This window comes from Pseudorca crassidens, chromosome 9, assembly GCF_039906515.1.
Source record: "Pseudorca crassidens isolate mPseCra1 chromosome 9, mPseCra1.hap1, whole genome shotgun sequence".
Taxonomy (NCBI): domain Eukaryota; kingdom Metazoa; phylum Chordata; class Mammalia; order Artiodactyla; family Delphinidae; genus Pseudorca; species Pseudorca crassidens.
Genome location: NC_090304.1, coordinates 38064213 through 38075662, shown reverse-complemented (window position 1 = coordinate 38075662; position 11450 = coordinate 38064213). Strand labels below are relative to the sequence as shown.

The 11450-nt window shown below is 48.1% G+C and overlaps 1 protein-coding gene across 2 annotated transcripts; it reads right to left on the bottom strand.

Moving 5' to 3' along the window:
• Window positions 1–7840: 7840 nt before the first annotated feature.
• LOC137230389 (serum amyloid A-2 protein-like) lies at window positions 7841–11097 on the bottom strand. 2 transcript variants are annotated; one of them, XM_067749694.1, is made up of 4 exons: window positions 10986–11097; window positions 10567–10658; window positions 8524–8662; window positions 7841–8133 (listed from the first exon to the last, which is right to left on the bottom strand). In XM_067749694.1, exons 1-4 carry the CDS (start codon window positions 10988–10990, stop codon window positions 7971–7973), a joined length of 399 nt encoding a protein of 132 aa, XP_067605795.1. In that variant the 5' UTR covers window positions 10991–11097; the 3' UTR covers window positions 7841–7970. The 2 variants fall into 2 exon arrangements, with proteins under 2 accessions (XP_067605795.1, XP_067605796.1); XM_067749695.1 differs by having other exon boundaries at window positions 10582–10658.
• Between the last annotated feature and the right edge of the window lie 353 nt (window positions 11098–11450).

Genomic DNA, 11450 nt, shown 5'->3' with positions numbered 1-11450 from the left:
AATCTCTGATGTCTCTTTTGTTGTTGTTGTTGTTTTAAAAAACTCCTCTGTTAGAAATAACTTTTCTGGATACAGTTTTTGTGATCCTATCTGCTGTTCTTGCAGCTCCAGGAGAGAGGGAACATTTTCTATTTCTTATCTTGAGGAGACTTCTTTTGCCAGAGACGAGTAGGGCCTATAGTTTTCAAGGTCAAGTGCTGGAAACACATGGTTTAACACTGAAAGAGATGCAGTCCTGAGAGAAAAAGAAATCATATGGAAAAGAAAAGGTCAGAATAGGATTATTAACAGATGGAATATGGCACATAAAGATTAGGGACATCTGGGCTTCCCTGGTGGCGCAGTGGTTGAGAGTCCGCCTGCCGATGCAGGGGACGCGGGTTCCTGCCCTGCTCAGGGAGGATCCCACATGCCGCGGAGCGGCTGGGCCCCTGAGCCATGGCTGCTGAGCATGCGCGTCGGGAGCCTGTGCTCGGCAACGGGAGAGGCCGCAGCAGAAACAAGATTAGGGACATCTTTTTTCCTCTTATCTTCCATTATAAATTTTTTATGTGACTCTGACAGGTTTATCGATTCTTATTTTATAATCGTTGTTCATTTCGGTGCGTTATTTACGTGTATGTATGTGTTTGCACATTTAGTGGTGTTGTGGGGAGGTGTGTGTGTAAAGAGAGAGAGGCATATACAAGTCAACTATATTATAAATGGACATTTGCTGTTTTTCCTTATCTCATCCTTGGAATCCCGATCAGGACAGGAACTGGGTTGCTGGTTTTCTTCATCATCATACTCAGTACCTAGGAAAATGCCTAGACACAGGCAGACTTAATGAATCTTATTGGACAAACATGTCCACTGAAGAAAATCGAAAAATTTTAAATAAGTATAAAAATGAAAATAAAAGCAATACGAATTTCATCAGCCTAGACGGGGCGGGCGCGGTGGTGGGGGTGGGGGACCGGTGTGCAGGAAGAACCTCTGTAGAAACGTCATGTTTCCAATCTGTTGTCTCAGTGCATGTAGACATATAAACCCATAAACAAAAACAGGGTGATATAACACTATCGTTTTATGTTCTGCTTTTTCACTCCACAGCTTATCATAATCATTTTTGCATGTTACTACCCTTACCTACCACAGTCAGTGGCAAAGCCGAAATTCAAATCCAGCCTGTGAAGCCTGGGCGTTTGGATTCTTAGCCGTAGGTTATAGAGTTGACACCTGAACTTGGCAGCCGTTATTAGCATATAAACAAGTAACTGGACAATATATTTTAATTCAATTTCATTAAATACTGATTAGCTTAATAATACCTCTCCAGTGGAATGTTACCCGCATGAGAGCACTGATCTTGTCTATCTCAGATTCCCAGCGCCCAGAACAGTTCCTGCCACATTCTGGGGGGATCATTAAACAGGTGTTGAATAGTGAATAAAAGGACGAATGAGTTCTGTAGGCATCTTTACTGGAAGGATAAATTGAGGTTTTTAGAGACTCTTTGTTAGACTATTTTGGACAGTCCCAAGTCCACCCTGCAGAGAATAAAGGATGATCTCAGTGCACTGGCTCCCTCCCAGGTCAGATCGTCCAGGAACTAGGCACGCTGGCCAGCCTGAGTTATTGCCCATTTGTCCAACTCTTTCAGGAAACGTATCAGTGGGTCATTGACGGGCGATTTTGCAACGATGGTTTAAACAGAGTGGTTTGACAGGACTCCACAGGTAATAACTGTGTGTATAAACAAAGCACACTATCCTCAGAGAGGACCTGGGTCTTCTTTCCCATAATTACAGATTTCAAAAAGCAAACCTGGGAAACTAGAGAATGGTGAAAGGGCTCCCTATGCACCCGAGAGTGAAAAACAGGCTGTTGAGTGATGCTTCTTTTCTATCACCCACAGCTGAGGACACAGCGGCTCCAAGTACCCCACATCCTAGAGAGGGCATCCAGGAAGCAGGGCCAGACCTCAGTAACCTCCCAAGGCTGACAAAGAGGCAGCAGTGCCGGCCTCTGCAATCAACACCTCTCCAACCCATTCCACCTCTGGTCCACTTAGGAAACGCCAGAGGAAAGGGAGGGAGAGACGGCAGTGTCGTCAGTCTTGTGGGGAGTGCAGTATTTGTGGAGATAGGTGATTTCCTCAAATTGGTTCAGGGTGCCAAGAAGAATAGAAGAATGCCTGTTCAGTTCTCAGCTGGGTGCATGCTCACTGCAAACACTCCCAGCTCATTCTGGTGCCCCTATCAAAGCAGAGGGAGTACGGTGAGGGAGTTCTTGAGAGAGTTGACATGTGTAGGAGCCGGTGACTGTTCTGGGGATTTCTAAAAGGTTGGAGCACCCATGCCAGCAGAGCTTAAAGAGGCAGTGGTGGAGTGTGACTAGGAAGGAGATGGGGTGAGCTCTTTCCCATCTGCCATCTCTGCAGGAAGAGAAGAGGCCCTCAGTCATTCTGGGGTTAGAATAAAGGCAGTGCTGCGCCAGGTGAGGTGACACCTCAGCTAAGGAGGGAGCTTGGAACATGGACCATCATCAGGACCAGTTGTGGATAACCTGCTCCTCTCTGGGGAGGTCCTCCATAGCTGAGGGGCTGGTATGAAGCTGAACCTCACCTCAGGAGCACCCCCATCACACCTGATGATTAATAATAGCTCAAAGCTTATTATTATTTCTTCTCAGTAAATATAGTGAGAGAGAGAGAACTTGCATAGGTTTACATTTATATCTCATATTTCATCATTTCTAGGACACACATTTCTTGATTATACATTTCTGAAATTAGGATGTGTCTTACATTCACTAATGACCAGGCAGCACTCATGAAATTGTTGTCATTGCTTTAGGATTAATTTTGTGTATGCTTTCCTTTTTGTTTATACACAAGAGTGATGTAAGATTAAAATCTATGTCTAAGTTTAAAAGAACTCTCTCAGTACGTGTAAAGTAAAAATTCAGAGTGATAAGAAAACATTATGTCTGAATCTAAATGGTAGCATCTTTTTTCTTGGTGGTGTATAAATAGTAACACATCTTTCAGTCTAGGGGTCTTAGACTCAGAGAAATACAGTGTGTCCTTTTTCCCCTCCTCTAGTCTCACAGAGTGTTCTCTGCTAACTTGCCCCTCTGATAATCAGCACAGTACTTTGGAAATTCAAAATATTCATTTATTTCTCCCAAGGCTTCTCATCAGCTACCACAACGACTAACAGTTTATTTGCACATGGCGTTCCTCATTTTCATTTCTATGAGGGAGTGGGCACAGTATCGTTGGAGAAAACTGAATATTTTCTATGATGAAGTAAAATTATATCCTTTTGGCTGGTGTGAGTATGATATTTGTACAGATTTAGTAGTCACCTCAAAGTGACTCATTACCACATTCTGCAGATCCAAACCACATCCATACTTTCTACAACTCCCAAACCCTCCCCCCAGTTCTGTCCACTTCTGAACAATACTCTTCTCAGACCTTATTCATTCATTTCAACAAATATGTATAAAGCAGCTACTATTTGTGAGGCCCTATGACAGGCACTGTCGATACAATGACAACACACAATAAAAGAGACAGGCCTTTGCCCTTGGGTTCCCTACCTACTGGCTCTAAAGACAGACAAGAAAACGGGCGAACGCACTGGAGTGTGACGAGTCCTGGGGACACTCACCTACAGCAAGAGCAGGTACAACCAGATTCCCACAGGTCCCTGTCGTCCATCTCAAATGTGCTGCATCCCCTGACCCCACTCTCTTCACCCTCGTTCCTTTCTCAGAGCCAGAGAAGTTTCTGCTCCCCTTGGGGTTAACCATCCTTTGTGGGTTTGATCCCTCTGCCTCTTGCTTCCCCTTGACTCTGCTCTTATTCCTTCTTCTTTACCTTTCTTATCTCCCTCTTCCTTAGCTCCTTCTTGTTCCTTATAACTAGTCTGACCTTCTTTGAAAGAAAACCTTTCTTGTATTAGTAAAATAAAAGATTAGGTCAATTATTCATTTTCAATAAGCATTTGTTGAGATGCCATTATATGCCAGGTACTGGATATTAGGGGTGAACAAGGGAGAAATGGTCACTTCTCTCACTGATTTTATAATACAAGGGAGGAAGATGGACCAAAAGAAAACCCAAACAAAAATTAGAAGAATAAACCAAAAATTGAGTAAAAGAATCCCACATGTTAAAAATTGGTAAACTGTAAAGAATAACCAGAGTGAGCCAGCCAGGATGACCAGGAAGGCCTCTCTCAAGAAAGAGTGAATTCGGGAGAGCCCCACAGGTGCGACATTCCCATCCTTGTGAAAAGCGAGCAGAGGAGTATGTGGGCAGAGAAAATGTCACCTGCAAACGTCCTGTGCCAAAGAAAATCTTGGTTTGTTGGTGATACTGGAGAGTGGGGAGCTTGGGAAGGGGTGGCATGAGATGCTGCTGCAGGGTGGCCAGGGACAGATCACACTGGGCTTTGTAAGCCGTGATAAGCACCTGGATTGTATTTTAAGGGACATGGGAATCCATTGAAGGATTTTAAGCAGGGGAGAGACATGATCTGAGTATAGTTTGTATGCTAGACTGAGAGGTAGGGTAACTACATGCTCTCTTTTGCCCAGGACAGTTCCAGCTTATTCCTGTCATCCAGGTATAATTATCAATAATGTCCCTTTCACAATGGAAAGTGACTTGGCTTAGATGATAAACTATACAGTCACACTTAAGCAGAGGCGGAAGCCATGAAGATGGGGAGACTACTGAGACAGCTGTTGCACGAACCCAGGTGAGAACAGGTGTGGCCAGGAGCGTGGAGGTGCACGTGAGACCAAGCTGATGGGCTAGAGATGAATTTTGGAAGTAGAATCACAGGGCTTGCTAGTGGATTGGATGTGGAGGTAAAGGCAAGGGAAGCATCAAGCACATTTCCCAATATCTGGGGTGAGCCACAGAGGGAAGAGTCGTGTCATTTGCTGAATTGGAGTGGCCTGGGGGTGAAGAGTTCTGGACGGAGATGAGCGTTTCCTTTGGACAAGCAGAGTGTGAGATCTCTGGAAGCCATCCAATCAGAGGTTTCAGGAGGCCAATCAGATAAACAAGCATGGAGCTTGGAAACCAGGTTCTGAGGGGGAGATATAAGTTTCAGAGGCGTCAGCATGTAGATACTATTAGCTGCGCTTGTTGGGGAGAATACAGAGAAATAAAAAGTGCGAGCCCAGAACCAAGTCTGAGGAACACTTAGAGTTTGGGGAGATGAAAAGACCCAGCTAAGGAGATAAAGGAAAACTGAAGGGAAGCAAAAGGAGAGTGTGGTACTATGAAGCCAAGAGAGAACCTTCCAGGAAGGAGGGAGAGGACAACTGTGCTGAGCATGGCTCAGAGGCCTCCTGATAGGAGGAGAGAAACATGTCAGTTGTTTTGGCAACATGGAGGTCAGTGGTGACCAGAGCTGTTTTGCTGAGTGGTGGGGACAGAGGACAGGCTGGTGTGGGTTCAAGTGTGAGTCAGAAGCGAGGAATCAGAAAGTGCAGATGGGCAGGTTTTCAACAAGTCTGACTATAAAGAGGAAGAGGAAAACGTGCAAGAGTGAAGAGTGATGTGGATTGAACTCAGGGTTTTCAATGTGGTGCTTTATTGGGAAAGCTGTTACTGACTGTCTGGACTCTGCAAGGTTTTGCCCATGTGAGGAACAAGCACATTTTCCTCCCTGGTGTGAGTGTCACTGCGTGTCCTGTGCAAGAGAAGAGCACCACAGGAGCTGGGCAGAAGGAAAGCACAAACCAGGAAGTGTTTGTGTCCTACAACGTCCCTCCTGCGCCCTGAAAGGACAGAGATTAACACTGTGCCCAGCTGGCACAGGAGAAATGTTTACCAGTTCCAGTATCACAAGCGGGCAAAAGAAGGGTGGACGTGGAGTTCAGAGTAAATAAACTGATAACCGGCACACACTTCTACTCTGAAAGTGGGATTCAGGAGCACTCCTAAGGGGAGACGATTCATGATGAAATGATCCCTGCAGGGGAAAGACAAGTTTAATTTCCTTGTCAAGGAGGAAGAAAAAGTGTGTAAGGTAGTTAGTCACAGGAGAACTTTCTCATACAGTTCCCATCAGAAGGCACTGTCAGAGGTGTACGTAGAGGAGGTTTAAGGAGGGTCAAGGCTGTGTCTCAGAAAAGTGAGTCTGACAAAATAAAGCAGGAGCAGGGTAGCCGGGATTAGGGAGAGTGTGGTGGCAGATTGGCTGGCAAGAACAGGCTCAAAGCACTGCTGAGTTTAGGGCTCTAGTGGTAAAGTCTCAACAGACCCCAGGTTGTAAGGAGACTCCTATTATGAGAATGTTCACTATTAGATTTCTATCCCAGGAACTGAAGGTATAGAATTTGCAAAATGAGGGGAAAGAAAGGAAAAGTAGGAGAAAGGATGACTTGAAAGTTTAGATAAAGCAAGTTCTCCAAATTATTGTAAATAGGAAAAATTTAATAATCAGCCTTTTTATTACTTGAAATAAAAGTTGGATACAGAAGTCTATTCACCATTCTTTTTTCTTTTTTTTTTTGGGCTGCTTTGGGTCTTCGTTGTTGCACGCGGGCTTTCTCTAGTTGCGGCAAGCGGGGGCTACTCTTCGTTGCGGTGCGTGGGCTTCTCATTGCGGTGGCTTCTCTTGCTGCGGAGCACGGGCTCTAGGCGCGCGGGCTTCTGTAGTTGTGGCGTGTGGGATCAGTAGTTGTGGCTCGCGGGCTCTAGAGCGCAGGCTCGGTAGTTGTGGTGCACAGGCTTAGTTGCTTTGCGGCATGTGGGATCTTCCCGGACTAGGGCTCGAACCCGTGTCCCCTGCATTGGCAGGTGGATTCTTAACCACTGTGCCACCACAGAAGCCCCTGTTCCCCACTCTTTAAAGTGTTAGATCATTTTACTTCTTGGAATCTGTAATCTGAAAAAACCAAACACCAAAACCAAATTTTTATCCAAGGAAGAAGGTTATTGGTTTCTCTAGGAATTTGTGATTTATAGAGTCACTCATAATTCCTGTACTCTAACAGGCCCAAACCCCTTTTATTAGACACTGTTTTCCTCAGTAAGAAGTAACATGCTGGGACTTCCGTGGCAGTCCAGTGGTTAAGACTTGGAGCTCTCACTGCCGTGGGCCTGGGTTCAATCCCTGGGGGGAGAACTAAGATCCCACAAGCCATGCGGCATGACTGGAAAAAGAGTAACATGCTGCTGGCTTTCCTCTGTTGGGAAGGGTCCAGGGAGGGAAAATGACTTCTTCTCAAGGACCTGATACATATCCAATGCAATACAAAACCTCCTGATACTTAATCTTGATGGCGTCCCTATGCCTCCGTTTCTGGACATGTTTATTCCTGGACACTTGCATCAGGCAAGGAATATAGAGTGAAGGGAGACAGCGTTGGAGGCACTTCTGGATGGCACAGACAGAAATTGGTTCATAGATGGATTTGTAGGTGTTGCTGAGAGATGAACAGAAGATCAAGGTGCAGCTGCTGGAGCAGGATTCCACGATCCAGTCGTCCCGAGGCTGTGTCCCCTGCCCGCACACAGACACCACTGAGGACGCACTAAGGGCACTAGACCCCAGGGCAGAGAAGCTGACAGGACCCAACTGCCAGGGAGTGAAGAGGCCTGAATACAGAAGGGCCTAGAAAGAGCACCACTGTAACCAGAGGGGCCTGGAGGGGAGCGGGTCTGATTAGGGGAAGGGGTGGAGCACGGTGTCTGCCCTGTATGATGCTGAGATTGTGGCCCCGACACCCAAGACACAGGCACAGACTCGGTCTTCACGTGGGTGTCCAGCCATCACCCCTTGGGAACAAACAGGCTGTCCTTATATCAAAGAATAATACACGGTTTTCAACATTCAATCTCTTAAGCATTTATTAGATCTGCTGGCTTCTGTGGACAGAGAACTCACTAGCTCAGCGTCTCTGCCCTTGGGGGCTCACAGCTCCGTCGTCTCCTGAGCAGAGTGAGAGGCAGCTCAGTACTTGTCGGGCAGGCCAGGAGGTCGGAAGTAATTGGGGTCTTTGCCGCTCCGGCCCCATCTATTGGCAAACTGGTCGGCCTCCGAGTCCTCCCGTCCGTGGCCACTGTCTCCATGCTTAAAAAGGTCTGTGATTCTCTGACTATTCTCCCTGGCATCGCTGGAATGGAGGAGGGCAGGTAGGGGATTACTCCAGGGCTGACGAGCAACAGCTCACCCTCCCCATCTCTCCTCTTTCCAAGGAATCGAGGACTCTGACAGGAGCTAGGAAAGAGGGAATGAAGCCTGAGGCTGCCCGGGCTCAGCCCACCTCAGCCCTGCGGGTCCCCTTATGCTGGGTGAACAGCACCCATGGGGGAGGCTTGGGAATCGTCTGTCCCACCAGCCTTGCTCTGCTCTTCAGCCACTCAGACCCCACACAGGACACAGAGGGTGAGGGTGGATAAGAGGAGGAGAGGCCACAGCCCTACAGGAAGTTCTCCAGGGCTTGGCCCCTCCTGGCTGTCCGAGGCTCTCACACCCATCCCTGCATCCTCAGGGCCCCTGGTACCTGATCACTTCAGCAGCCCAGACGCCCCCAGGTCCCCTTTTGGCAGCGTCATAGTTGCCCCGGGCGTGAAAGTACTTGTCTGCATCTTTGTACCTGGCTTCTTTCATGTCAGAGTAGGCTCGCCACATGTCTTTAGCCCCTGGGAGGAAAGCACATAGAGAAAGGATTATCAGGTGGACAGAAAACTGTGACACACCTTAGGGAAGAATCAAGGAATGAAAAATCTTCCACTGACTCAGTTTCATCCTGTGGCTATAGCACCGTGAGTGCCATAGATTGAGCAGAGCATTCTTTGTGTCTAGTTTCCTGCTCCTGGTAACTCGAATGAGAGTCGTTATGGGGGGAGGGGCACAGCTGCGTTGGACCTGGTTGTTGGGCCCCTACGATGCCGTCTCTGGACTGCATCTCACTTAGGGCTCTATGTGATACGTTTAAGGAGAGAAGGGAGCTATCTTTATAGGGCAGGATTCCTCAGCTTCATACTATTGACATTTTAAGCCAGATAATTCTTTGCTGTTCAGGGCTGTCCTGGGTATTGTAACACGTTTAACAGCATCCCTCACTTTTACCCACTAACGGGCAACCTATTCCCCAAGTGGGACAACCAAAAGTGTTTCCAAACATTGCCCGATATCTCCAGGACACAAAATTGCCCTTGGCCCCGAACCACTGTTATAAAAGGAAGCCGCATAGGATGAGATCCAGGGGATTTGGGTGAGTGAGGAGGTGACATGGAGGACAGATTCTGAGAAAGGGGCAGACATGCAGCACCTCTGCCCTGACGCCTAAGAAATGTATCCCTGCTGCGCGAATGCGCTCAATGTGACTTGATTCCCCTGCCTGTTAGGCACGTGAATGGCATCCTGAGGACTTTCTAGTGGACGGTATTGATGACGTGGGCTGCCTGAGGAAGCAAGCCCTCGAGCAGTGGGTCTTGCCTCAGCCTGGTTACACCTTCCAATCAGCTGGGGAGGTACTGAAAGTCCCCTGAGACCTACCTCACAGCCCAGGCCAGTTACCTCACACTCTCTGGGGTGGGTCTCAGGCATCAATAGTTTTCACTGCTCCCCAGGTGAATCCAACATGCAGCTGAGATTGATAAGCCCCCAGCTTGAGGGAGTGGCACTGGGACAAGTCTGCCCAGCAAGAGCTGTGGCCTCGTGCACAGCTGGGTTCAAACTTCTGTCCTGCCACCTGCTGACTGGCACTTAGTCCCTGGGCAGCAGACTCGGCTGCTCTCAGCCTCGGTTTTCTCCCCTTCAGATGGGGGGAGATGCCTCCCGCACGGAGGTATTCTGCAGGTAAGTAGGTGACCACCTGTCCCAGCCTAACCAGAACTGCACCTGTTTTCCTGGAACTGCCCCAGTTAGCGTTGAAAGTGTCCTGGAAAAGTCCTCAGACCTGGGCAAAGCAGGAGAGTTGGTCACCCTGAAGTGCATATAAGGGCCGAGTTCCTACCGGAAGCTTGAGATATGTTATTAGGTTCCCCACCCCGGTCGCACACGGGTTTTTTTGTCAGTTAAAAGGCTATAAAAGGGTAGGAAACAGACTGAACCAGGGACAGTGTCACTGAGTATAGGAAGCAGGAGCAAGAGCTAAGCTGAAGGTCCCTGAATTATCCAATTAGGAAATGGAAGGTAAGAAGGAAGAGAAGAAGAAGAGAGGAAGGAAGGAAGGAAGAGGGAAAGGGAGGGAGGAAGGGAGAAATGAGTGGAGGGAGAGAAGAAGAGAGGGGAAATAGATGGATAGCTTTCATCCGCCTTCATGCAATTGGTCTGAGGGAAATGCTGTACCATTTCAAGACTTATTTTATGTCTTCCATTCAAACTTCCATTTCAGCTGGGAATGATGACTGTTCTTTCTCTAGTGACTGATTGACATAAATCCTGTGGTTTTCAATCTGTCTGAAAAAAAGCTCCCCAAACACCTGGCACATTCTACCACATAGGGCAGCACCGCCTAAGACAGTAGCTCCAACCCTTAAGAGCGCTCATGGTGAATCCCAGAGGCCCATGGGTGTCATCCCCCCTCCACCAGCCTTACCTTCATAAGCCTCACCAAGGAAGGAAAACCATTGGCTGTGGACTCCCAGCACCAAGGAGCAGAGAATGAGGCCTGTGAAAAGCTTCATTGTGCTGAAATGAAAGGAGAGGGTCAGGGAGACACGGACAAGCCTTGTACACCCACTTGGGGATTTGTATGTCGAGGAGAGCCCGGCTGTTCTTTCCACTTGTTCTCATTAGACTCTCAGTGGTCCACCTAGGCAATATTGCAGTAGGACCTCACTCGGAGCCACTAGCCCTCAGCTCTGAACCCACCAACCCTGAACCCAAGCCTGTCTAAGAGGTCACCAAGGTGTCTATGGTGGAAGAAGAGAGCAGCTGGGACGTAGCTGTGTCTTGCTAAAGCAGCCTGTAATTAATCAAAAAGCATTTCCCATGCGCCACGCTGCCAGCACTGACCTCATTCAGCACAAATACAAAAGAGAAGATTTAAAGTAAGTGTTTTCAAAGAAATCACTCCTTGGAGAACTTTCTCACCTGAACCCGGTGGAGCAGACCTGCTGGGGACAGGTGGCTGCATTTATATTGAGCCATCCCTGCTGGGGTCATGGGGTGAGAAGGAAAGCTGGACTGGTGCCTGGGGGAGAGTCCCTGCAGGTCATTTCTCCTACAAAACTGCAAAGGGTAACTTACTGGAGACCAGTGGCTGTCCTCATCCACAGGTCATATTCCGCATTGTGCAACCCTGAGAAAACAGCAAGGCCTGTTCTGCCTGGTGGCCACTGTCAGGGGTGGAGGGGCTGAGGCCTGGGCCACCTGGGCTGTGGAGAAGAGGGTGTGGAGCTCCAGGAAGGAGGCCCCCAGGCTGCTGGCTGGTGTGTGGTTAGAGGATACTCCTCCAGCCTGGACCTTGCTTTCCTGGTC

Excerpts from the sequence above, each read along its gene's own strand:
- LOC137230389 (XM_067749694.1), bottom strand. Across the intron at positions 8,663-10,566 it reads CCTTGGTGAGGCTTATGAAG|GGGCTAAAGACATGTGGCGA; the intron begins GTAAGGCTGGTG and ends CTTTCCTCCCAG. Across the intron at positions 8,134-8,523 it reads TGGGCTGCTGAAGTGATCAG|CGATGCCAGGGAGAATAGTC; the intron begins GTACCAGGGGCC and ends CCTCCATTCCAG.